At 47.1% G+C, this 27,610-nt stretch overlaps 1 protein-coding gene across 2 annotated transcripts in view; it reads right to left on the bottom strand.

The window, feature by feature from the left end:
• Window positions 1-27,610, bottom strand: part of LOC142582264 (uncharacterized) — a 102,976-nt gene that overhangs the window by 64,013 nt on the left and 11,353 nt on the right. The window contains exon 1 of one of the 2 annotated variants that reach the window (XM_075691747.1): window positions 16,917-17,552. The exons of the other annotated variant lie outside the window; for it this stretch is intronic. Within the exon in view, the coding sequence (XP_075547862.1) occupies window positions 16,917-16,918 (2 nt within the window). The 5' untranslated portion in view covers window positions 16,919-17,552. Of the gene's footprint in view, window positions 1-16,916; window positions 17,553-27,610 lie in introns of those variants that run through there. 2 annotated transcript variants of the gene reach the window in all.

The following is a 27,610-nucleotide window of genomic DNA, read 5'->3' as shown; positions in this document are numbered from 1 at the left end:
CGAAGGAAATGAGGAGGAAATAACGCAAGGGCCACGCATGTAGGCGAATAACAAATATATATTTCACGACTCAATGGAGGTAAGAACAGTTATAAATAGGAAAGCTTTGCGGGGAAAGAATAGAAAAAAAAAACTAATTACGCGCTACTGCTCTGAAGAGGAAGCCGTTCACGAATTTCTTGGAGGGCCAGCGATCAAGATGAGAATTATTATTTCGCCGTTCCTTTCTTTCTTCGAACAGTCTCAATATTCATACCAGTTCCTGATTCCCTCGTGACCGAGAAACGAAGAAGGAGATCAATCCGCGACGGTATTTATGCTCGCTGTCCCATCAAAACAAGCTTCGCTTCGTCAGTGAGACAAATTTTAGCGTTGAACAGGTTGAAACGAAACAGCGCAAAAGAGAAGGGTTCGGCGGAAATGTGCCATCCCGCACGGAAGAAGTACATGTGTCTTCTTCCGTGCAACACATCTACCGTGCGTAAAATATGAACCGTGATTTAGGTGCCCGAGGTCACGTCGCCCCCTGTCCCAATATGCACCGGCCCCGGTCATCAGAATGTTTGTGTTTATTTGCGAAGTTCGTTTCGAGTAGCAAGTGGCCACCGGCTCATCAGCGCCCGCTTCTCCGACGCTGCTACCGTCTGTTCCTCTGCGCAGCGTAGCTTTATCGCAGCGTTCGTCGCAATGACGCTGTTTTCGACCTTCGCGCCAAGAAAATGGGACTGCACTCTGTCAAGAAGCGTGAAAAAGAAAACCATAACCACCGACCCCGAGGTGCGAGGTACGTGTTGTTTTTCTTCCTCTCGTTCTTCTTTATCGCTTCTTCTTCTTCTTTTTTTTTTTTTTTTTTTACAGCGCAACGCGACGACAAGGTTCAGCAGGATGCGAGCGTATACGTCTCGGGCAGGCGTCTAGACAAAAGAGCAGCGCCAGGATGGATATCAACCCGCCCGTTCTCTATCCGTAAAAGATATGCGTCCCTACAGCGGACCGTTATCTTCTTTATACGCCTCACCTTTAACACTTCGGGCACTGTTTACAAGGAAGTTCCCGATTTCTGATTGTTAGGCGGGCCAACACGGAAACACGAAAAGCGGGAACACACGGTTCATCTGTCCCTGCAGAGCGCGTCCAGTGGATCGAGCATCGACTGGTCACAAGCTCCGACTGGCACACGAACAAAACCTCGCAGTATCTGTTCCCCTATTCTACTCTAACAGGGCGAAGAAGCGATGGGTACGTGTATATATAAACAGCTTTGTTACTGCAAACTCTCTCTCTCGCTCTTTCTTTATTGTCTTGGGTCACACTAGCGATGACACTCGCCTGCGTGTCGCCATCAGTGTTCCTTCCTCCAGTCGATAATATAAATAAGTTCAGTGTGGTTTTCGCACGCCAGAAGAGTTTGAGTTGTAGGCGAGTGCAAATACTGTGTTGAAGTATTCCCGTTGTCTGTCAAAAGAAAGTAAACACAAGTTGCTCCAATTCACACAATTTTGGCGTTGCGCTGCCAAGCCCGAGCGCGCGAGGCCAAATCCCGGCCGCGGCAGCCGTGTTTCGATGGAGGCGAAATGTAAAGATGTCCGCGTACCATGCATAGTGGGAGCGCTAAAGAACGGTCAAAATTAATCCGGAGTCCCCCTCTATGGCGTTCCTCATGGTCATATCGTGGTTTTGGCACGGAAAACCGCAGAATCTAATTTTAATCTTTAAATCCATAGAAATAGGGAAGACGTGATCTCAACACGTTGCTGCATTTATGAACAGGGAGTGCGCGACTAATTATTGGTAATAATTACCCAGTAATTACTCTGCATATGCAAAGGGTAAGATCACGCACGAGATGGAAGTACACCCAGGTATTCTTCCTTCTCTTTTATCAAGTACTATGCGGCACTGTTCATTAACTTTAAGTGGTAGACAGACAGACAGAGAACTTTATTTAGGTTCTGAGGTATGCTACCGCCAAAGCTTCCCGCCTTATAGGACGCTACAATGAACTAATGATGTTCAAGAACATTTTCGGAAAGCAAATCGCTAGCAGAAACACCACGTCCAGTCAAAGTAGAGCAAGCGAGTGCACTAACCTAAAGTTAATGATGATTCTGAGTGGATTTCGAAATTCTCAACATTCTCACTCGCCTACCTTCAACGACGCGTTCGTACAGACAGTTTTTAAATGGTACGAAAAACTTAATCGGGACATTTAATTGAAAGAACACTCACAAAAGTGAGCATGGGGAAATGGCGAGAGAAACTACAAAGATGAGAATCAAACAAATAGAAGCATGAAAAGAAAGAAAGAAGCTTTTTCATGTTTCTAACAATACGAAGTGAAATTTTCTAATGCATTTTAAAAGGTACTATTGACATATTTGGTGTAAATAACACAATTACAAAGATAATTAATCAGTTCCCAAATATTTAATTTATGGCAGAACAATATATGTTGCAGGATTCTTCAGGCGGCTGATAATTTTTGTTCGCATAGAGCACGTTGTCGTCGTCGTTGCTGTGTTTGTTCTTCAACAGCGACTCCCCGTTATGCGCAAACAAACAAAATAAAGACAAAAATAAATTGGTTAATTATGCACGACTTCATAGCATTGAAACACGATATTACTATTTTTCAGAAACAAGGTAATGATTGTTGCGTCGACGCACTAACACACGCCCTTCAACACATATTCGCCGCCTGTCAAATCAACCGCTGTGACATTGCATCAGTTACTCTGCACACCAACCTTGGAATTCGCAGTGCAAACAGAACGAAGTTGTGCGCAAAGGGTAAAGCGCTTCTGCTGGTTGGTTATCAGAGCGGGATGCAGCTTCGAAACAGACGCTCCTTGACAATTCTTACGTACAGCCGATCCCCCGCTCTCGAGCAAGCCCTCTTTAAAAGCAAGCTTACCTTTGAAGCTAGGCTAGAGAGCCCAGCCGCCGCAGTTACTTTGTTCGTTGATTTATTTCACCAAATAATTAAGGTTCATACGTTGGCTTTTCTTGCAGTCAAAGCTGTGCGATGAGTAACAAGCTTTTCTACGTTTGTTTGTCCTGCACAACACATCTGTCCTTCTCCTTCGCCGAAGATGGACAACAGCGTTATGGGTGAAAGAGAGAAGTACTGAGGCCATTATCCCTCCTTGGTGCTTCCTTACAGGAAATAAAAAAAAAGATTATATGCAACTCTTTAACAGACTTCTTGAAAACGCGTCCCTTATCTCGTCTCTCCTTGATTACGGAGCTGACAGATGTGCTTCACTCTAAAAACAGTGCGCCCTTTGGGCTGTTATTTGCCACACAATAATCATCTGTCTTGCCCGCATTTCCTCTCTTTAACGCTGCGAGCCCGGTAATTCCAAGTCATGAATGGCATGCGCGTTATCAGCATGACAGAGCATTCTCGACATGAAAGTAGCAGGCGCGGCGTTTTCAAGAAAGGAAACGCAAGCAAGGCAGATGACGATTACTGTTCCGTGGCAGATATACACCCCAAAGGGTGTAAACTTTTCTTAGAATGTTTGGTATGCGGTGGGCTGTTTAACTTAAAGTTAAGTCAGTTTAGCGGGTTTTCAGCTATACGTAGCCCCTTTTGAGTGCGCGATCTTTTTTGCGAACGATAGCTGTCATGAGGCACGTTCAGTCGAAGACATTCTACGATGCTAATGAAATGACGGTCGCTCGTTGTTCGGCATTGCTACGCACTAACGCAGATGGAATTCATTTCTGGGGTTTTACGTGCCAAAACCACCACTTGATTATGAGGCACATCGTAGTAGGGGACACCGCATGAATCTTGACCCCTATGGAATATTTTACCATGCTCCCAATGCACGGCACACTGGCGTTAATCTTACATTTCACCCCGATCGAAATGCGGCCGACGTGGCCGGGATTTGATCCCGCGACCTCGTGCTTGGCAACTCAACACCAGAGCCGCTAAGCCACCGCGGCGGGCACATTAACGTAGATTCTCACGATGTATGTGATCTGTACTTCTTTCTTTTTTTTTTCATCGTTGTTTTTGTGCTATGAAATACAGGGTGTAATCGCTATCTCAAACAAACAATAACAGCCGTCTGCGTCCTACACATTAGTCTCATTAACGTGAACCCCTTCTTGCTTTCTGAACACGACCATCCATAACAAGCAATGTTGACGCTTGCTTAATTGCAAAACACGGCCATTCGACGAATAAAATATGTTTCTGTGGGTTGCGTTGTGTACACACTAAAACAAAATTACGCCCTTTGGGTCGTATCTTGCCACACAACAACAAGCGTCATCTGTCGTGTCCGCACTTCCTTTCTTTAAGGGTGCGAGCCTAGTACTTCCCTGTAACGAACGGCATGCGCGTTATCAGCATGACACAGCATTCCCAAAAGAAAAGTAGCGGGCGCGGCGTTTTCAAGAAAGAAACGCAAGCAAGGCAGATGACGATTATCGTTCCGTGGCAGGTATACACCCCAAAGGGTGTACCTTTGTCTAAGAGTGTAGGGTATTTTAGATATGACAAAATACAATGACGAACTTTTCCCCTACCGGTAAATTGGGGTAAACGAAGGTTGTCCTGCGTGCACCTGACCTTCGTCACAGTTAAGTAACCTACAGGTAAGGGTGCCGGATTGCTTCAGCCTCCCGCTCCCTCAGCTAGGGATCTTCTGTTCGTTGCTGTCGGATTGCCTGCGCTCGGGCGGTTCTAACGGCTGGATCGGCGCGCTGACAGCGAGCCGTTTCACGGGCGAGTTCTCGCCCCTGCTCGTCGAAGGCTGCCCGATCCACGGGGGAATGCACAACGCGTGGCCGTCCGTGCCGTTTTGTGAGACCGAACCTAACGGAAATGAAGCCGGCGCAGCACGCGATACCCTTTCCTACCATTTCCCTCCCCGGCGGAAGTGAAACGGCTCTGATTGGTCACGCGCGTGGCGTGAGCGCGCCTATGCAGCTGGAATCCTTGCTAATGACTCACGCTCCGGCGCCGGCGCAGCTGTCAACTCATCAAAGCGCCCTTTCCCACAGCTGCTCTGCTCTGGGCCAACTGGGTTCTTTTGCGTGACCACGACAACGCCACCTAAGTTTGTGAGCCAATACAAGCTTCGCTTGAATACCGACAATAAATATTTTTGCTATCTTACTACATGCTATATTAGGCAATTTGAAACTGCACTGAGGGCCTCGTGGGCCAACACGGCTTGTCAATCTTTCACAAGAAGCGCGGCTAAAACCATAGCATGTGCAAAGTATATTGTGCTGCAAAAGCGGCGTTTCGGTAATGAACCTCGTCGCTCCAGGCGATATAGGCCAGCTGTATGTCAGTAAACCAGCCACAGCGCCAGAACATGGCGAAAAATGCGGATTTGACGCAGTGCCAATACACTCAGCTAGACACATCTTCTTTTTTTATTTTAATGCGTGAGCATTAGCAGTTTCAAAGAGGAAAAAAAGCATGTGTGTGAATTGTGTGGAAAGCCGGTCACGTGGTAAAGGTATACAGAAGGTATGGGTGAGCTTAGAGAAAGCATGTGTATGTGGATACATAAATGATACATCTTCAGTCTTCGAAGGCACAGGACGCCTGACGAAGAGCTACTGAGCAAGACTTTGCAATGTGGTGAACGCGGTTTAAATCATGCATTCGTGTGCTCAAATAAGTGCGACGTAACGCTCACGCGTTTCTTTCTCATTTACCGCTTAATCGCTGCTGATCTATTTTTTTTTTGTCGAGATTTCAACTCGAATTGCGAGCTCACGTGTACAGTACTTTGTCTGCCGACTGCCGCGACTCTCCAATCCCAGCTACGTAGATCACAGCGCGTTCTGAGCGCTCGTCAAGGAGTGTGCATACAGAAGTGTAATATATATATAGATCACTGTTATCTGTTCCATTCTCGTATGCGTCCTTCTACCTGTTACATTACTCGCAGTTTCTTCATCTCTGCCGCTGATATGCATAACGGGGTGTAAGACTCTCGAGTGTGAGCAGCTTATCGGAAGTAGTAGATAGCGCTACGAGCCAACAAAAAAACTTAACGGCAAGGCGGCTCTGGGCAGCTCACCTCGCAAGTACCTCGCTTCCTAGTGGGTGTACAATAGACATATATGTGAGTTATATATATAGTCCCACTTACGAGTAGGCCCATTATTGCTCGACCTGCACAATTCATATGGCCAAATGCATTCACAGCACGACGTATGTTCGGACGGCTACCGATTAACATGCAGTTGGCATAATTTAATTCTTCTGAAAATGCAGGAGAAAATAGCAAGCGTTTCACGGTATCTGCGGTCAGAGCCCCAGCACTTGGCCGTTATTACGTCGCTCTCTAACAATTAAAAAGAAGAAGTAATAAAGAGTGGCTCCTTATAGCAGTGGCTTTCAGACTCGTGATTTCGGACTAACAGCACGTCAGGGCGTTGTTCGGCTGGTACCGGTCAGTCGACAATGCTGTGTGCGGGAATCTTGCTCTGCAACAATTTGCGCCGCTGTTGCCCTCTCCCCCTCCTTCCACCACACACTCGCGCAGGCACGCACGCACACTGAAAATATCGCAGGCATATTGAACCTCGAGCGCTTAGTTCCAAACTACGTGGTGCAGCAGATATGCCTTGATTTTAGATATGCCCATGAGTGCAAGGGTGGTAGTATTGCCTGCAGAACGTCCACGCCTGTCACGAAGCGTGATGACAAAAAAAAAGAGAGAAGGCAGTTTCGCCCGAAAGGCGAAGCACGTACTGACTGCGATAGAAAGGTTTAGCGTTGCCTTGAACTTCCCGGACGTTGTTCTAATTATGTATACGCGGGTCCGATGAACGCGGACGGGATATACGCGGGTGCGACAAAATTTCTGGCACCTTTAAATATATACCACGCTGTTAGTGCCTGCAATGACATCGCACAGGCTTCACTACGCTGCCAGTAAGGAGCCGCGTCAGTAAAATTACATCACTTTCAAGTTTGAGCTCTGGCATTGTATTGCGCTTTTAATATTTTTCATTCTGACAAGATTTACGATGACAGGCATGCGCTGTGTGTGTTATGTTCCACATTTGTTTGTGGGCTGCTATTCTCAAAATTCTAAGGAATAACTTAGTCAAAAATATAAGGCCTGGTATGAACAACCTTAGTCATATAATAGTGTAGTAATGTAACCCACATATACAGCACGGCATATAGTATGGTATCATGGCATGTACCATACATATACCTAAATATATGCAGAGCGTCACTGAAAGGGCGACGACGGCGACGAAAAAGCGACGGCAACGGCCTCTATCAACGTGCAAGCAGCATGAATGAAGTTCGCCGCTAGGTTCTTGTAATATAAGCAATAGCGGCTGTTATATACGCCCTACTACAGCAGATTACATGTGTGTCATGCACGTTTGTTATGTGTTGTTAGGGTTGGCGTCTGACACCACGTGGCGACAGGCCATTCACTCTACCGCCTGAGCCGGAGCCCACGTGCGCCGGAGAGGTCATTCGCCCTACCCCCTGAGCCGAAGCCCACGGGCGACCTCTTCCACTCCTCTCATGGTCGTGGCATCGTGTGTGCTTACCTCATCCCCCTACCTTCTCTTGGCCGGACCCCACGACGCCGGAGAGGTCATTCACCCGACCTTCTCCCCGGATTCGTCGATGAGAGGATCGACCTCTCCTTCCCGTGTTTGGTATTGCAGGAGGAGGGGCCTTCTCTCCGTGCCTGTCACGTGTCCTTCGCCGGAAGCAAGATCCCGCCCACACTTGTAGAGAGCCTATTTAAGGGGCTCCGAAATGTACTTTTGATATACTTCTTACTTGAGACTTCATACTTCATGCTTTTCTTATTTTCTTTCAACTACCTTTGAATAAACAGTGCAAGTTTCGCACTAGCAAATCGTCTCGCCCCAGCTTGGTCGCCATGATCTACCGGATGCCTGCAGCCCGCCGACAACGCCACGCTACCCAATAAGTAATGTCGGCCGAGCTTCGTTAGGCAGGCGCCGCTACTTTTCGGCAGCAGTACGGTAGGCTACCCTGGAGTACGCAACAAACTGGCTGGCAGCGATTGGGATACGGAATCCTGGAGACCCCAACTTGGACGACAACTACGAGATCGTAGCCTCCTCGTCCTGGCAACAACGTTCGGAAGGAAGGTGTCTGGATCATGACTGCATATGGTGAGTGCACGGCTTTTCTTCACTGAGATATCACTTGGCTTTTACGTATTTTTTGGAAAGTACATAGCAGTGATTTTTTTTTAAACCGTTGACGGAAGTTTGAGTACGTCAAGGTTGTATAGAGTAAAGGTTTAGCAGCACTAAGGGCAGCCATGAACTTGAAGGCACTAAAGAAGCTGGAATTGTTGAGCTTGGCCAAAGAGTTGGGCCTCCAAATTGCCGAATCAAAGAGAAAGCCGGAGATCATTGAGGCGATCGAAGCGACCGGGGCAGACGACGAGGAACTGACGGAATGCCTAGAGGGCATTAAAGCAAGAGAGGAAAAAGAGGAGCGCGAGCGGGCTGCACGTGAGGCAAAAGAGGAGCGCGAGCTGGCAGCACGTGAGGCCAAGGAAGAGCGCGACCTCGAAACGAAGCGCCTAGAGATTCAGCTTCTGAAAGCACAAAATAGCGAAAGACCTAGCACAGAGGCACGTGAAAGCGAGCGCAGAATGACAGACTTGATGGCACCCTACGCAGTAGGAGGGGACATAGGTATTTTCTGGTACAGTTTGAGCGCACGTGTGAGAAGGCAAAATTCGCGAGAAACACGTAGCCGCAACGCTTGCTTACGTTACTGCCACGTGAGGTAGCTGATATTATCGCCCGCATGGGGAAAGAAGAAGCAGAGGACTTCGATGAAGTCAAAGCAAATCTGCTTAAAAAGTATAGATTATCAGCTGAAGCATTCAGGCGAAAGTTCAGGGAAGTCGAGAAGACCAAGAGTGAGTCATATTCAGATTTTGCGTACACCTTGGAGGTAAACCTGAAGGAATGGCTCAGAGAAGAGGGTGCACTCGGCGACGCAGAAAAGACAATGCAGTGCGTTGTTTTAGAACAGTTCTACCGCCGGCTGCCAGCAAACATCAAGCATTGGGTTCAGGATAGGCTAGGCGTAGACACTGTATCGAGAGCGGCCGATCTCGCCGAGGAGTACGTAACTCGCCGTGCGGACGAAGGCAGCGAAGCTCCTAAGGAGGATATGAATAAATGCAGACCCGACAAGCCAAAACGATGGTCAAAGTCGAGTCGGTATAAAACAAAGGAAAGATCAGATTCAGTGAAAAGTAGTGACGAGGAAAGCGAGGGAGAAAAGGAGTCACCCGAACAAAGGGCAGAAAGGCAAAAGAAAAAGGCTTTCGAGGCCAAGAAACCAATAGTTTGCTACAACTGCCAGCAAACGGGGCGTATCTCCGTGGGATGCAAAAATCCCAAACTAGTGTTGATGTCACTAACTAGTAACGCAGAGAATCTGAACTTGCTCGAACCGTACATTCGAGACCTCGTGATAAACGGCAAACCGTGTAGAGTGCTTCGCGACTCGGCAGCCACAATGGACGTAGTGCATCCGTCGTACGTAGAGGCAGGCCAGTTCACGGGGGAATGTGCTTCGATAAGGCAAGCCGTAGAGGCCTCCAGTGTTTGTCTCCCGGTGGCCAAAATTCGTATTGAAGGCCCTTTCGGAGTACTGGACACTGAAGCCGCCGTCTCGGCACATCTTCCGCCGCAGTATCCGTATTTGTTTTCTAACAAATCAGAGGATTTGCTACGACGCAAGGGAATCGGGTTTAGTGAGGGAACAGTGCAAGCCCTAACTCGTTCCAAAGCAAATGATCTCGCGGCTAAAACAGTGGATGAAAGTCCAGTGGTGAAAGAAACCGGTTTGACAGCTGATTCGTCAATCCGTACTGACCCTATAGGGGATGAGGCGGAAAGTACGCCAGCTAATGAAGAAGTCAGGAAAGCGGCGGAACCTGAAATGTCGCGAGAGGCAGAATGTAGGAGAAAGCTGTTAAACGTAAGCCCTGCCACAATGATTGCCGAGCAGGAAATGCGTAAAGCACAAAATAATCCTGAGCATTACTATGACAGGACGGCTCGCACGCGATGCTTTGAAGTTGGGGAAAAGCGAATGATCGTGAAACCCTCTTTGAATAACCAATCTGAGGAAATGCCTGTCGACTTTCCAGAGTTAACAGCCGTGACGGAGACAAAAGACATTGACGAGACCATTGATAAGTTAGTAGAACAGGCGGAGTTGAATCCCATTCAGAGGGCCGAGCTGAGGAAACTCGTGTTTGAATTTAAAGACGTATTTTCAGACACACCGGGCAGGACGACTGCGATCGTTCACGAGTTAACCTCGTCGGACCCTGCTCGTTCGAAAGCTTATCGCGTTTCGCCTCGTCAACGTGAAGTCATGACCGCTGAAATAAACAAGATGTTAGAGCTAGGTGTAATAGAGCCAGGAGAGAGTGATTATACCTCACCTCTTATCTCAGTTGAGGTCCCATGGAAAGAGCCGCGGCCATGTATCGACTACCGCAGGCTCAATTTAATCACGAAGGACCAGACTTATCCAATACCGCATATCGAGGAAAGGCTTGAGAAAGTGTGCAGTGCTAATTTCATTTCTACGCTCGATTTAGTCAGAGGGTATTGGCAGGTTCCATTGACCGAGAGCGCAAGCAGGCTTGCAGCGTTTATTTCCCCGATGGGAACCTTTCGTCCGAAAGTCCTGAGTTTTGGATTAAAGAATGCGCCATATTGCTTCTCTAGCCTTATGGACCAGGTGCTACGAGGAATGGAGGACTTTGCACTTCCCTATTTCGATGACATAGCTATCTTTTCTTCATCATGGGCGGACCATATGCAACACCTGCGAACCGTGTTGTGTCGGCTACGAGAGGCCAACTTAACTGTTAAGGCTCCCAAATGCCAATTAGGGCGCGCGGAGGTAGCTTATCTAGGTCATGTAATAGGGCAAGGCCATCGTCGGCCTTCCGAGGTTAAACTGACCGCGATAGACAACTTCCCGCAACCACGCACCAAGCGGGACATCAGATCATTCCTTGGCTTGGCGGGTTATTACCAAAGATATATCCCGCGGTATTCCGAGATTGCGAGTCTTTTAACGGATGCTCTCAGAAAAACAGAACCACAAACGGTAAAGTGGGATGACGCAAAAGAAAAGGCTTTTAGTATGCTGAAGAACGCACTAACGAGTCAGCCAGTGTCGAACGCGCCCGACTACTCTAAGCCATTCATTCTTCAGTGTGATGCCAGTGACAGGGGTATGGGGGTGGTGCTCTGTCAAAAGAAAGATGACGAGAACGAACACCCTGTACTGTACGCCAGTAGAAAGCTTTCAGTTCGTGAGGAAGCATACAGTGCATCAGAAAAGGAATGCGCCTGCGTAGTTTGGGTGGTACAAAAGCTAGCTTGCTATATCGCTGGCTCAAGATTCACCATAGAGACTGACCACTGTCCCCTCACATGGCTGCAGTCCATGTCTACGAAAAACGGTCGTCTTTTGCGCTGGAGCTTGGCTCTTCAACAGGACACCTTCGATATTCGCTACAAGAAGGGTAAGCTTAACGGCAATGCCGACGGTTTAAGTCGTTGCCCCTAGAGTATCGAAAGCCTGATGCTCATCCGGGTTTCTGTGGCATATTTTTCGTGCATTCATATGTTTTCCGAAGTAAAGCCGATTGTTAGCTGATTTTAATAACCACGTCTTAACGCTTTCAAGAAATGGCTGTTTTTGGTGTTAAGGTGGGAAGGACGCGCGTAGGAAATGGGAAAGGTGTAGCGGGTTTTCTTTTTTTGTTAAAAGCCGGGTGTGTCTTGGGGGAGAGTGGCCGTGTGCTCGCTGCTTTGTGGTTGTGGGTCCGGCACTGTTCTGGGGTGATTGCTTGCCCTCGCAGGAGACGAAAAGTTGCGAGACCTGCTGGCAAAGACCAATTTCACCGGGCCGGACCAAGGAGAAAAGTCAAGAGCGCCACGAGGACGGAAGACCACTCCCCGGAATCTACCTGCTACGAACGAAGGGTTCGTGACCTCTACGGGGAATCCTGATACCGAAACGCCGATCCCTCGTATACAGCGGCTGCTGGCCCCTACACGTCGGGATCTTCCTCCCCCGCCGGAGATGCTGTTAGGGTTGGCGTCTGACACCACGTGGCGACAGGTCATTCACTCTACCCCCTGAGCCGGAGCCCACGTGCGCCGGAGAGGTCATTCGCCCTACCCCCTGAGCCGAAGCCCACGGGCGACCTCTTCCACTCCTCTCATGGTCGTGGCATCGTGTGTGCTTACCTCATCCCCCCACCTTCTCTTGGCCGGACCCCACAACGCCGGAGAGGTCATTCACCCGACATTCTCCCCGGATTCGTCGATGAGAGGATCGACCTCTCCTGCCCGTGCTTGGTATTGCAGGAGGAGGGGCCTTCTCTCCGTGCCTGTCACGTGTCCTTCGCCGGAAGCAAGATCCCGCCCACACTTGTAGAGAGCCTATTTAAGGGGCTCCGAAATGTACTTTTGATATACTTCTTACTTGAGACTTCATACTTCATGCATTTCTTATTTTCTTTCAACTACCTTTGAATAAACAGTGCAAGTTTCGCACTAGCAAATCGTCTCGCCCCAACTTGGTCGCCATGATCTACCGGATGCTTGCAGCCCGCCGACAACGCCACGCTACCCAATAAGTAATGATGGTCGAGCTTCGTTAGGCAGGCGCCGCTACTTCTCGGCAGCAGTACGGTACGCTACCCTGGAGTACGCAACAGTGTATAGGTATGTAGCTATGTCTATGGCTATGAGCTATGTGTATATGCGCCGTTGTGTTGGTCCCCTCGTCGGCAAAACCATGCGTACATGTGCATATTTCTCGGGTTCTGCCCAGCATTCACTTCGCTTGTGCAATCGTGCATTTATCTGCGTGTCTTTGTTCTTGCGCCTTCCTTTCTTTCATGTGCAGAACTTTACATATGTCTTCGTAACCTTATACTGTCGTCCATGATTGATATATATTTTTTTTCTTTTTTGTAGCTCTCTGATGAAGAGCAGCCGACGCCACCTAAAGGCACCAACCGCTCCTTAAATACTTGTCTCTAATAAACAAAAGCAAATGGACTTAAATTATGGGGTCTTAACTGCCAAAACCACGTACTGATTATGAGGCACGCTGTAGTGGGGTTACTCCGGATTAATTTCTACCACCCGGGGTCCCTTGAGGTGCACCCAATACACAGCCGTTGCTGCACATCGCCCCATCGAAATGAGGCTGCCGCCACGGCCGGGTTTTGATCCAACGCCCTCGGGTTTGGCAGCGCAAAGCAAAAGGCACTGCGCCACCACGGTAGGGAAAGGTAAGAAACTAATCGGCGATATAGAAGCAGCACAACGTCAGCACGCGGTCGAGACATCAAATCCCGACCGCGACAGCCTCAGTTCGATGGGCCCGAAATGCGAAAACGCCCGTGCACCTTTCATTGAGTGCCCGTTAAATAATCCCAGGTGGCTTCAATCCCTGTGGTTTAAAATTGCCCCACTACGACATGCCTCCTACTCAGATCGTGGCTTTCGCACGTGAAACCGAAGAATTTAATTTTTAGGAAGGAAGTGCGGTTCCGTCACAACGATCTATACTTGCACATACTGGAGTGTCCTAGAGGTTAAAGCCTATCAGTAAAAATATCATTAGAAGAATAGGCACCGATTGTTTGTGATAGCGATCATATTATGATCAAAGTGGCCGTCCAATAAAACGAATCTCTGGAGAGTTGACAGTTGAAACCACGTCTGCGTCAAGGCAAGAAAAGCGCAGCAACCTCACATACGCTTCGCGCGAAACCAATGTTCCACCGCGAGCGTGTGAGGCATCCAGTGTTGCGTGCCTGCGCACGGGGGCGACACGTCCGACGCTCACGTTCCCGCTGCCCGTTTCCAGGCAGCACACGCGCACGGAGAGCCGAGAGCAGCGCTGAGCCAGTGATTCAACGCCTTGTGTTGAATAACACTGAATGAACAAAAGAAAGTGCAAACGACTTTTTTCACAGGGAAGTAATATTACGCACGACCCAGCGGCCTATACGGATTACTCCTACAATATTACTCCTTATGAAACATAAGAGGCGCGAGTTAGGAGTGCCAACTATTCAACACGCTCAAGGTTCTCAGCCTCATTAATAGTTTCAGCGAGCCCGGTTAACAACAAAGCAAACAACGCACATCATCTCGAGAATAGGACAAAAGTCGGGGAGAGTACTCACAAAATTCCCTTTGTGCCCCTTTGAGGAGATGCGCAAGCCGCTTAACAGGAAGTTTTCTCTTCGTATTCATCAATAAGATTATTCTCCTCTATGCATCACCCTATTGACTCGAATGCGATACACAACTCGCACATTTGTACTCCCACTTCAGACATTACCAAAATGTCCATGCCTGAACGGAATGCATGGCAGCATAAAGGAGAAGCGGAGCGCCTATAATGGACTGATTAACGAAGAAGTTTTGGAAGCAAGTGGGTAAGCAAATGCTAGCAATTCAACCTCAGATGCCGCGGTACTGCGCTCCGAAATTTCAAAGTTGCAGGAACGTTTCGTCTTAGCGGAAACCGGAATATCCCAGGCTCGTGGCAACTTTGGCCTCCGTGCTTGGGCACAGCGGCGCGAGGCGGTAATAATTGACGACTGAAAATATGGGACGCTTCGTAATCGAGTTATTCTGCCGGAGATGCTTAACCCCGGCGAAACCCTTCCTAAATAATCGATTGATATCCTCCTGGCCTCTCGTGCTACCGGATAATCCTTGCTCGCCGAAGAGACGGCTAACCTCATGGTTTGCTGGAATTGGTCTCTATTATCTGACAGACAACGCAAGTTTGTAGAACAGTGATTAAGACAAGCTCGCAGCGTAGGATTAAATAAGTGTCCTGCATCATGGAATCTAGATTCGCGGCACCTTTTCTTTTCTGATTTTCGCCGAGCAGAAACATTGTTCCAAAGAGAAATATTCTTGAATACTCAACCGCCACGGTCTAGTTGAATGCTTGTTTTTTAGTTAGCATTTCCAAACTTAAGTAGTTTCTTAAGTTTGGTAGATAAACTTGATACGAGGAAGACGTTCTGTTCACGTCTTCGCACACGATATATTTTCTTAAAGTAATACACGTAGCTTTCAAAAGAAAAATAGTTCTATGATTAGCTTTTATCGCGTATTGAATATACCTTAGACGCTTTCTTTTACTTTTCTTTCGTGTGGAGAGGAATACCACGGCTGCACGAACGTAAGTTGAACAACGTCCCGTAATTTAACTTCCGCAGCGCTTTAAAAAGCATTTATCTAAGGTTACAGTGCTATATAAAAAAAGCGTCTAACGGCAAAGTATTTCTCCTTCGTCTCTTTTCTTAAACAAAAAAGAACTGTGTCCTATAGAAGCTTGAAACTCAGGGTGCAAAAAAAAATTGTTTTCTTACTTCTCCCTGTCTCTCTCTCTTTTGATACTTTTTTTTTTCGAGTGTGATGTTCCGCTTATTTGAGTGGCCGTTCGCCATTATGTTTGTTCATACGCTCAGATACTGGCGCAGAGGGTACCAGTAGTCACAATCCCCACTGCCTATCTCAGCGCTGAACATAAACGCAACCGTTGAGTAATGTTTGATGTTCAGATACATGTTCATGTTTAATGTTCAGATACAGTCCCTGGCGTCCGTTCTAGCGCACCTTGACAATAGACCACTGTCAGTTGCAACTATATTCACATATCGCCGACAGAAGATATCGCAGCTGAAGGCGACGAAGGGACTTCTTCGGTTTGTGAAGGAGACGGGCTTGGACAAGCGGCTGTGACAGTGATGTCACGTACCGTGCAAGAGTGACAGACTGTAACTAACGATGTGTGTGCCGTGTTATGTGCTCTCTCTATCTCTTCTCCACATCTTTCATCCCTCCATCCCGCTCCAATGTGTAGGGTAGCAAACCGGTTAAGCCAAACTGGTTAACCTCCCTGCCTTTCCTTCTCCACTTTTCCTTCCTTCCTTCCTTCCTTGAACATTTCGGACGGCTGCTGCCTGTATCGTCAAACATACAGAACACAAATTCTATTTATCAATGATGGTCTATTTCTATCTGTCAACTTCATGCAAAGTTTTCTTTCTTCTTTTTCCTTCTTTCTTTCTTTCTTTAGTTTTTTGACATATCATTCACCAACTTCTTAGGCCGGTTATATGTCCCAAAGTTTTCTCGCGTCGTCTTAGTTTAATTTTATCAGCATCTCAAATTAAAGATTGGGCAGGATACACAAGAACTTATTAAGAGTGCTATTGCTTCTGTTAAACGCCCAACTGCTGCAATTCTTAAACTAGACATCTCAATTTGCTTTAGTTCTGGCTCCTCCGTATACCTGACATCACATTTGTTGAACTTTGTTGCAGTTATGCTTCCTCTTATATTCCTGCGTCATACTTCGTTTCCAGAGCAACAAAGTACAGGAATTTTTTTTTTTTTAATCTCTGGCTTGTAAAGCTAGCTTTCACGCTAGACATTTTGCCTAGCAAATGGCAACGTTGTCATTTTTTGCGATCACGGCGTACGGGCACAGTTAATGCAGGCATATTGGTCGTGATGAAATCATACGCAAAATGCAAGTTCCAACATGTGCAGCTAGCACCTCGTCTACTTTTGAAGAATAACCAACGCTGTCATTATTTCAGCAAATCTGTACTGCAGAGAGGCGCTCCTTCAAGTGCGCTATACGAGAACAATAATCACTGCATGGTTCCTTACATATAAAATATAATTCCTTGTGCTTTTTGTAATCTAATGCGCCATCAAGCAAAAGCAGGACACAACGTAACACCAGAGAGAGGAACGCGCCGGCAAGAAACGTCGCTTAGCGTATACGCTAAAACATGGGAGTGTGGCTGACTTACATGACCGAAAATCCGTGCAGAGAAGCCAAAGAGGTTTCTCTTGATGAGGGAGGGTTATAAGGCGTCGGCCGTTGCACACGTGGGAGAGTAGATCAATCTCCAGAAATGTCCACGCACGATGCTCTCGCAGAACACACAGTGCTAGTCACGGGACAGACGACGCACTTCAAAGCGAGTTCTTGCGGGGCCACGCTGCCGCAGACAAACAGTGTCGCGACGTTCCCGTCGGGAGAGGAAAGCTTCTTCGCGCGTATAGCTAGAGAACGAGTAAACAGCGTTAACACTGCGGCCGTTGGCTAAGGTCCAGTGAATAGAGATGCAGGAATAGAGAGAGAGGCGGAAGCACAGGTGACTACTAAGCAGACAGTGCCACTCGCGCTGCGCGCACGAGGCTGAAGGCGCGTCGTCTGCTCGATACGCGAGCGCACGCCAAGTGAGCCCACGTCGATGGAGTGGGGGCGCTCGTTGTGCGGCGTTCGTCGTTTGCCGGCGCTGCGGCCGCCAAAACGAATGATCGGCGCAGGTTGGGCGGGGCGGTGCCGGGTGGGCTCCGTGCGCTGGCTCAGCGGCGTGCGGTACCGGGCGAGCGCGTTGGATTAGGCTTGGCCGAGCTGAATCGGGTGTCTTGGCCAAATGTCAGAAGATGTCTGCGCGCGGCTGTAAGCCTTCTTTATGAGAGCAGAAATTCGTAAATAATGATGTTATTGCGTTATAGAACTATTAGTTGAATTTCTCAGCAGCTAAACGCACAGCTTGGATTTCACAACTCCCGCTTTACCTTGATCCACTTGGTGGGAATTTATTATCTGCAGTACGACATCCAAGCCACTACACGCATGAGTATTTGAGGTCCCGAAATGTAGACGAAGAGAAATTTGGATTTATCAAGCACTAACCTCCAATACTGAGAAAAGTAAGGGGCCGCCTCAAGAACAACCTGCGCTTAATGTTTGAAAAAAGTCGGTTCTCGTTATTCACGCATACAGAACGAATTAGGCAGGATCTTCAGTAGTTCTAAGGACGCTGAAGAGCGCGAATACTGCGGAAATCGTTGGAATGTTGGGATCCAATAATACCGCACCAAAGTGTCAAGGTCTTCTGGAGTTGAAGGTTGCTGGGGCTCACCGATGCCACGAAATTGGTAGAATGTTCAAAATTGGACCGGTATGTCGTAGAGACGAGGGTGAGGCGTAAAATTGCAACTCTCGCGCACATTCACATCGACAGGTAGACGCGCAATGCCTGCCAATCTACTTGGACAGTCACGTGCGCAAACACTATTCGAACTTCAGGCGTTCATGTTGCTCTATTTATTCTCTTATACGACAAGGGAAAGAACAACTGTGAGATTACGTTCTCCTAAAGACCAGAATTGCAGTGGAGGAGAGTTCACTCTATTAAAGAAATAGAAAAGAAGGATGCAGCTTTATCGATCTACAGAAAGAAATGTTTCTGCACTTGCGCCATTCCTGAAGGTTTGTGTCATCCGATCGGACGTAGGTGTCCTGCACGTCATAGGAGAGTATTCTTTATACATATATATTTTTCAATCCTTGCAAACAGGAACTCTATACATAGGCGGAGGAATAAGCGGCGACACCAGGATGCCGAGGCAATCGAAGAAAACGTAAACCGGAGACTGTCCTTCCGGACGCCGGTAAACGCTTTCTTGATTTTTATTATTCGCAGAAGCGTTCTGTAAGCATTTTAGTGTGTGTAGCATTATCCTTTCTAATGGTATTGCAGCATATTTTTTTTTGTTAAGGGATGATTACACCACATTTGCTGAAGGTTTTGAAAGCACTTTAGCATTACGCCACGTTCTCAGCTCCGCATCGCAGAACGGGAAGCGCTTCGCGACTCAGTCTCCTTCCGCACTGCCGACACGCGTATGAATCCTGCTTTGATTAATTAGCCTACCGACCTTCTCTGGCTCCTTCGCTTCACAAAAACGAAAAACTATAAGCAATTAGCACGTCAAGGTCGAAAGACTCGAAGAAACTGAGTGGCTCAATTTAGTGAGTGGTTACTTTTTTAAATTACATCTTACGATTTACCAACCCGAACAGCGGCACACTTCATTATGAAGGACGCCGTTGTGAATGACGCTGGATTCATATTGGCCACTTGGGGTTTAGGGTAACGCTCGCCTAAATCTTAGGACGTGAGCATTTTTGCGCTGCGCTTCCAACGTAATGCGGCCTCCTTGCTTGCAGTTGAACCCGCAACGTCATGCTCAGCAGCTGAACGCCAAAGTGGCTGCGGCATCGCGGCAGGTCAATTTAGCGAGTGACGCATGTGCAAACAGCCCAAGAGTTACAGAGGCACGGCATAATCTGAAGTATTCGTGGTTGAAACACATCGTCACTACCGATAGTCTTGGTGTGCTGAGAGAACAGCCGTATACAAGAAAGAAAAACATTTGGTTTTAGACATCATTCCACGATATGTTTAATTCGTTTCCATTCAGGTATGGCGTATCTGGCTCCAATTCTGCAAAAACACACTGAGCTGTTTGGACTCGGGCTAGCGTTTATGCAAGGGATCCTTCGGGCACAGGGGCGAGTACGTCTGGGAGTAGGAATCCAGGATAAGGGGTTTATTTTACATTATTTACATATTTTAAAAAGTAGTCAGATTCTAGTCATGGTACACATGTCTGCAGACGTACGGACACCACAGCGCACACCAAAAGTGTCCGCTTTCAAGGCGCGTTCGTCTTCCCTATTCCCTACACAAGGAAATTCGATGACCTTGTTGCGGCCAATCAAAGGGGTCGTACTGTTCACAGAACTCCGCCTCTGATTTCCAAACTTCGAAGCAAGGACGAGGCATTCTGGAACCAGGTGTTCATGCTCCTTCCACAAAAATTATGCGTGACTCTGCAATCACAAACACCAGAGACCAGTGGAACTGGGGGAAGGCCAGTAAAGTTGTGCCAAATCGCACGCAAGACGCACGAACGCCGGCAACGCGTCCCTACGGCGTCCGCCAAAGGCGTCTACTACGGCGTCCGCGATTCGCGTGGCCAACGCCGTAGTAGACGCCGCGGTTGTCTCATTTTGTCTCCACTCTGTACGGAGCGGCAGGCGAGGAGGACATCGAGTCACCCTAGCAGCCGCCGGAGAAGAACGCCCCTCCTACCTTGCCTGACCCCCCTTCCTCGCGCGCAACAGGAGAGGGCCCGCATCCGGGCGGCGTTCCTCGCCTTTTCGCTCGCGTGCGCGCCGCTCCTTCTCCCCCGCTAGGCACCACCCACCCTCGCCGCGTCGCTATGCTGCGCGATGCTATTTTTAAAGCGACAGCTTTACTGGCCGCGAACTTGCGATTTCGCTGTGGCGGTGCTCCGAGGAGGCACATGAAGTCACAACGCGCGCCTCGCCGAGGAAATGTCTCTCTCTCGCTCGTTCCCTAGTCACTACTGCGCATGCGCCACTAGTAGCACCGAGCCACAGGTGTTCCGCCGCTGCGCAGCGCCGCGCCTTTCCGCTTCCACCGTTGGTATGACGTCACACCGCGTTCCTCGTCGTTGCGCTCGCCTCCGCTTGCTTCGCCAGCTGCGTCGCATGCCTGATAACATGTCGGAGGATTGAAAAGGAGAACTCGCGTGCGCCGCAACCACAGTTGAGGCGGCAGTATGGACGGCGACAATTCTGATAAGCAGGAGGACGCCTGGAATCGACATCGGAACGAGATGAAGAGGGAAAAAAATTAAATTATGGGGTTTTACGTGTCAAAACCAATTTCTGATTATGAGGCACGTCGTAGTGGAGGACTCCGGAAATTTCGACCACCTGGGGTTCTTTAACGTGCACCCAAATCTAAGTACATGGGTGTTTTCGCATTTCGCCCCGATCGAAATGCGGCCGCCGTGGCCGGGATTCGATCCCGCGACCTCGTGCTCAGCAGCCTAACAGAGATGAAGAGGAAACGAATCGCCCAGGAAACAGACGAACAGCGCGCCGAACTACTGGCTAAACGCCGCAGCATAGCTAGACAAAGAGACTAGCCTGGACTTTCAATCAAGATTAACCAAGGCTAACCATGCTATGCCTTAGCTTTCGCTACGTATATCCTGGCATAGCCGAGCTAAGCCGCTGCCAATTTTTTATACTCGGCTTTCACTCTCTCTCAGTTCTCTCTCCACCAGCTCGGTGAAGCTGCGGACGTAAAGAGAAACCCACCGAGGTTCTAACAGCTGCTGTGTAAAAGTCATCGACCTGATTCCTTGCTTTCCGTGACGGTCATCTTGTCATGGTCAGGAGACTGGCCTCCACGCACGTCACCGCTTCCACGGAGGGCGGCGGATGTTTTCGTATCGAAGTGAGCTTCTTCCTTAGCGCGTCACAGTCGGTGTCGGGCCCCGTCGCCAGGTACGCGTACGCTGATGAAACCTCGGGGGAAGCACCCAAAAAATACGCACTGCCGAGTTGGGGCGCTTGTTCGCCTGTCATAGTCGGTGGGCGCTGTCGCCGTCTGGGCAGCGCTGATGAAAGGAGCTGCCTCGGGAGAAACGTCCAAGGAATGTTCATCGCCGTATGCAGATGTAACAGAGCTCACGTAACTAGATGGTCTGCGTGAAGGCTACTGTTTCGAATAGAGGCAGCTGTCCGCATGTTCACGGATTGACTATGTACACCACATCGGCAGGTTTATTTCCCCTAGCTTATAGTGCTTTGAGACGTGGTTAACTTCGTACACTTGACGTCCATAGTGCAGGCTCCTAAAGAAGACGTTGCACACAACGTACAGGTGTTTGTCCCAATAGTCTAAATTAAATCACTCCTTCAGCGACAAGAACTATCCAACCAGCAGCGTGGCACGGGATAAAAATTTATTTATTTATTTATTTTCAGCTTTTACAGTTAGAAATTAAAGTATGAACACATAGCATACATACGGCACAACATCAGGAGGAGGAGGAGACATTAATGAATAGAAAGGGGGTGAGGTCGGCCTGAAGAGTGTCTCTAGCCTACTACTCCCCACTGGCCTATACTGTACTCCTCCTGTAGTCGAACGCGGCCACGGATAGAACCTATAACTAGCGTTGTTACGTAGCTGTCCGCGTTGCCGCTTAAAACGGGTACTTTTCGCGAAATCCCCAGTGGTTGGCATAAGAACTTTTTGTAAATGCTCATAAAGAGCCGCGTAAATAGCGTGTGTACATGTGTGTGCATGCGTGTGGGTGTGTCCATCTTTACTTTGTTTAGCGCAAAACCACGGACACAAGAAAGACGACAGGACAAGGCGCTATCCCGCCAACGCATTGTGCGTGCGCGTGCGTGCGTGCGTGCGTGCGTGCGTGAGCGGCAATAACCGATGCTTAATCGCAGATGAATTTGAGGAAGCGCCGGAACACCTTCCTCATGAGCATCCAATGCCCTCGCGAGAACAAAATATCACGTGCGCCGGTGTGCGATGCCATTCACTATTCTACGCTTGAGCTCATCTATTAACACATTACGTCCAGTATCATATTGAGGAAACTAACAAATAATCGTCAATGTCACCAAAAGCTTCACAGTGCACACGGTTTGTGTAAGGATGTGACATTTATACCTGGGTCGTAGATGCTCCGGATCAGTAGTGACATTCCGAAAACGTTAATCGAAGAAAACAAAGCGATTTAGTGGTGCAGTGAGAAGACACCAAAATAAACATGTCCAAACTGTAACAAAGACGGTGGCCAGTGGTAACGGTGAAGAAAGCCGCCCTGAGGAATTATTAAGGAGAATGATCTCACAGCCACACAACTATGAAGGTGAGCTTCTATGTAGAAAAGGCTATGCAGAAACAAAATATTGTGGAGTCACAAGCAGCGACGCCACGTAATAATAATAATAATAATAATAATAATAATAATAATAATAATAATAATAATAATAATAATAATAATAAGCATATTCTGGGACATCTGTTAAGAATAACATGTCACCGAGCCTGATACAAGGTCCTATACGAGCGAGTCCGCTTCGGCGCAAGCGCACACAGCGGCTAAAGAAAACGAAAAGTGAAAACGAAGTGGGCTCACGGTTGATGTCAGAGAAATAGTATAAACGTCCTGGGCGAAACCCTCGGGTTGCTGACTTCAAAGAAGCCGCGTCCCTTCCGCACGGTATACGCATTCAAATCTCAAAGCGGAAACTGAATGTTGACACGACGGAAGCACGTAGGAGGTCGTATCAAACGGGAAACCGCAGCTGTGTGATGCGTTTAGACGCTGCCGGAACGCGTTGACAGACAATCGTCATAGCGTTGTTCTGAAGTCGTGCAACGTCCGCAGATAAGCGGGTTGCTCAAGCAAGAAGATCGTCGCAACTACGAAGGCCGTGAACGAGGCAGACGGACCGAATGAGGCCGTGTTCCAGCTAGATAGTTGGTCCTTGCAGATCCTCCCACGCTGACGATCGCCGCTATGCGTCGCAGCCACTCAAACAAGCTCGCCTGATTAATGCGTCAGTGCAATCCGTCAACCGCTTTCGGTGTTGCCGCGGTAGACGAGCGCCTGATAAAGGTATCGCATGTTACGAGCCACGACAGGTATTCACAAAGAAAAAGAAAGATTTTACGGGAGAACTCTAAATAAAAGCAGGTGCCAGTCATTCCTGATGCTGGACGTATTATTAAGGAAGGCGGCCGACCAATGGCGAAGAGCACTTGCGAACTAAATGTTTTTGTGAAATCGACCACAGTTTATTGCAGCAAGAAGCAGAGAGAAAAGGTATGAGTCTTCACAACTGCTGCTCCATATTGTGCGTTTGCTAAACCAAGCATTCCGCCGCGAATTCAGAGTACGGCTTGTACTTGGCGCGTGACCCTATGCAAGGCCGACGAGATGGTAGAATTTGCCTAGGCTGAACGTTAGATCTAAGAAAATATAAATTTCCGAAAAATTAAAAAAGCGTTAAGCTGATTGCTTTAACTTTAATACTTATATGGTTCACGCGAAGCGTCACGCAAGATTATAGGAATCACTTATTTTTTACATTTTTATTCGCTTCTTCTTTTAATTAGCGCATGGCAATAACGTAGCACCTTTTAAATATAATATCAGTTTACGAGCATGCATGCGCGTGAACTTGTACTGATTACAGCCAGTTGGCATGCGAATTGTTAGAATAAGTGCTACAGTATATATGAAAATAGAAAACTGTCCTCCCAATACGTGTCCAGTTGCGCAAGGTTTCGCGTAGTTGTAGTCTATATCTTCGGAACTTGCTTATGACAAGGAGGCAACATGCGAATGTAGCAAACCAGCCTTGAAGGTCTACGTTATTCAGCATTATCAAGCAATGAAAACAAAATTGCATGCTTCTACATAGCGGACAGGTTAATCTTCCTGTGTTCTCTTCAAGGCTGATGAAATCAAAATGAATCTGTGAAAAAAGAAACTAAAGAAGATTCGCGCACATATTCTTGTAATGTGACCTAAAACCCGATTCCAAAATGGTTGCTCTAAATTTATGAAACTGATGCCCAAGAATTGTGATGTTCTGATATGGGAAAGTTCGGGACAGAACTACGATGTGACTTATGATAGATAAATCGGTACCTAAAGAATGTCTGTCTGTCGAACACATTGCAGTTCGAAGCATAAGCACATGGGCAGATGAGCACGATTACATCTGTCACATTAAATATTCCCTTTAGTTTTATAGGTAGAGTTTGATGCAGTGCTGTAACCATGTGATAACAAACTGAGCACCGGAGCTCGTTGCAGGCACAGCGACGAGCATATTTCATTTTCATTTATTTGTTGTTTGAGACATACAGCTGTCTCAGGTGCTGCAGCAAAAGGCAGTATTCTTGCCTGACAAAGGCTGCAGCACCCAAAGCATGTTGAAACTCTGAAGCAAACAACAGCACAACAAGTGTTACAATTTTCGAAATATGATAACATATCAAAAGCGATTAATAATTCGAATCTCAATCAGAACATGCTAAAAAGGAAAACAAAACAATGACATTGTGGTACATAAGGAAGTTATACAATAAAGCAGCGAAGAAAAAAATTTCTTGAACCTCAAGCTTGATTTCGAGGTTTGTAATTGTTCCAGGATTGTGGGATTATTGTTTATTAAGGTTGATATTTGAAAGACTAATGCCTGTTTCCCGTAGTTCGTGCGAGTAAGCGGTATAGAGATTCGGTCATGTCTGAGATTATACGGAGTTTCTTTGGTGGCGAAGGTCTGATTAAACTGTATGTGATCAGCTTGACGGAGACGGAACGCCTCGAGCGATAGTTTATGCAAAAATAGGTGGTCTATATGGAGTATGCCAAGCTTATCAAAAAACGGTTTAGTGTGTGCAAGAACAGGTAGGTTACAAACTGCCCTTACGGCTCTTTTTTGCAGCCTATATAGTGACATAAGGTTAGTTTTGGTAGTAGTTCCCCAGACCAGAAGTGAATAGTGTAGACGAGAGTGTATTAGTGTGTAATATAGCTGTTTCTTTAAATTCATTGGAATAAGATGCTTTAACATGTTAATCATTCCCGTCGCTCTACGAATGTCGGCTCTGAGGGTCTCCACATGAATGGACCAATACAGGTTTTCGTTAAACCATACGCCTAAAAATTTTACGCACTTCGTATTTTCTATAATGCGCCCCCCAAAATTTAACTCTTAGTGACCCATCAGCTGCTTTCCTTTAGGTCTAAATATGACGTACTTTGTTTTTACGCAGTTCAGTTGTATTTTATTTGAATTTAGCCAACAGTTGAGGTCCCCCATCCATCTATTGGCTGCGTTAAATGCTTCTTGAATGTTATGATCTGAGAAGGAAACGCTGGTGTCATCTGCATACAAAGTTATGCACTGTGTTTTTGGGATGTTAATAATATCATTGATATAGAGAAGAAACAAAGTTGGGCCTAGGATTGAGCCCTGAGGAACACCGCAGTTTAAATCAAGAAGTTGGGACTTGGAATCATTTAGGCAAACAAACTGCTTACGGGAGCTGAGATAGTTCTTAATTAAAGTATATGCTACACCTCTTATGCCATACCAGGGTAACATTCGGAGCAAAATATCGTGATTAATAGAGTCAAAAGCCTTTCGGAAATCCAAAAACACCCCAATAGTGTAAGTCTGTTTTTCAAAGTTCTTAATTAAGTGGTCTTTCGCATGCAAAAGCGCGTGCTCAGTAGACTTTTGTTTCTGAAACCCGAATTGTGCTGGTACTATTGCTTTGTTTTTTGTCAAGCACCCAACTATTCTTTTATTTAAAATGCGTTCAGGGATTTTAGAAAAGATAGGAAGAACTGAAATGGGTCTGAAATTATTGAGGTTATCTAACGCACCCCCCTTATGCAGTGCCACTATTCTCGCAATTTTCATGAGCATGGGAAATTCACCAGTCGATAAGACGAGGTTGCAGATATGCGAAAGCGGGTGACATATAACTTGCGCTACACTCTTTATAGGCTTTGTACTTATTTCGTCCGCTCCGCATGCGCAGTTATTCTTTAGTGTAGATATGACGTCTGCTATCTCGGCTGGGCTTGTTGGGTACAGGAATATAGTGGGCATATCAGAACATCCTTTGTATGCTTCACATCGGCCTACAGGAGCATCGCTACACTGCGCAGCAGAAACCTGGAAATGCGAGTTAAATTTGTTGGCTAGGCATTCCCCTGATAATGGTATCCCGTCGATAACTATTGACTGAGGACAGTTCGCTTTGTTGCCCGTCAATAATTCTCGAAATGTTCTCCAAAGCAGTGAAGAATTGTTTGCAGCCGCAGTAAACTTATTCTGATAGTACTCGCGTTTAGCCTTCTTCATTTTAGAGTTTGTTTTATTTCGAAGCTGCTTGTAGGCTTGCAGGACGTGTGGATCTTTCGATTTAATGAATGTTTCAAATAACTTTTTACGGCGTTCAATTTCTTTATATAGTTCGTAGGACACCCAAGGCTTTCTAATTTTTCGGTGCGTTTTGCGCATTTCTAGTGGGAAACAAGTGTCGTAAATTTCTTTAAAGAGTGCTATAAACTTACTGTAAGCCTGGTCAACATTTTGTTCTCTCTCTATTACACTCTAATCGGTGTTAGTTACAAGCTCCTGGAACTTCGTAATGTTATTGTCACTTATTTTTCTACTTGCTCTCGCTTTTTCCCGTTCTGCGAAACACTACGATGGTTAGAGCGCGGTATAATGCAAAAGATTGGTAAGTGGTCACTGATGCCGCTAGATATTATGCCCGAGACCACTTCATCACTTAAATGGTTCGTTATACACAAGTCTAACAGTGTACTTGTTTCGACATTAATTCTTGTTGGCGCTTCGATTAAATTCCGACAGTCATAAGAGTGAATAACATCGAGTAGATCCCATTTATGAGAGTTCTCAAGAAGGAGGTCAATATTAAAGTCACCAGTGAGTAACACGGGCACTTTCAACAACAAGCTGTGCTCCAGGATCTTTTCAACAGTTTGCAAAAAAATATTCACACTACCTGCAGGTGGACGGTACAGGACAGCAAGAAGCAGGCCGTCACACTCAACCACAAGTGATTCGCAATCATCGTTAACCATACTGTACTCTTTTAACTCGTTGTACAATACGTCATTGCGAAAATAGAATGCAACGCCACCACCTCTTCGTTTACATCGCGAAACAGACACACAGCTGTAACCTTCAAGTTCGGGAATAAAATCATTAGAACTGAACCAGGTTTCTGTAAAAGCCAAG

Source organism: Dermacentor variabilis, chromosome 5 (assembly GCF_050947875.1).
Source record: "Dermacentor variabilis isolate Ectoservices chromosome 5, ASM5094787v1, whole genome shotgun sequence".
In the NCBI taxonomy this organism is placed as follows: Eukaryota; Metazoa; Arthropoda; class Arachnida; order Ixodida; family Ixodidae; genus Dermacentor; species Dermacentor variabilis.
The sequence above is the reverse complement of the archived record's forward strand: the minus strand, read 5'-3'. Positions and strand labels throughout refer to the sequence as shown.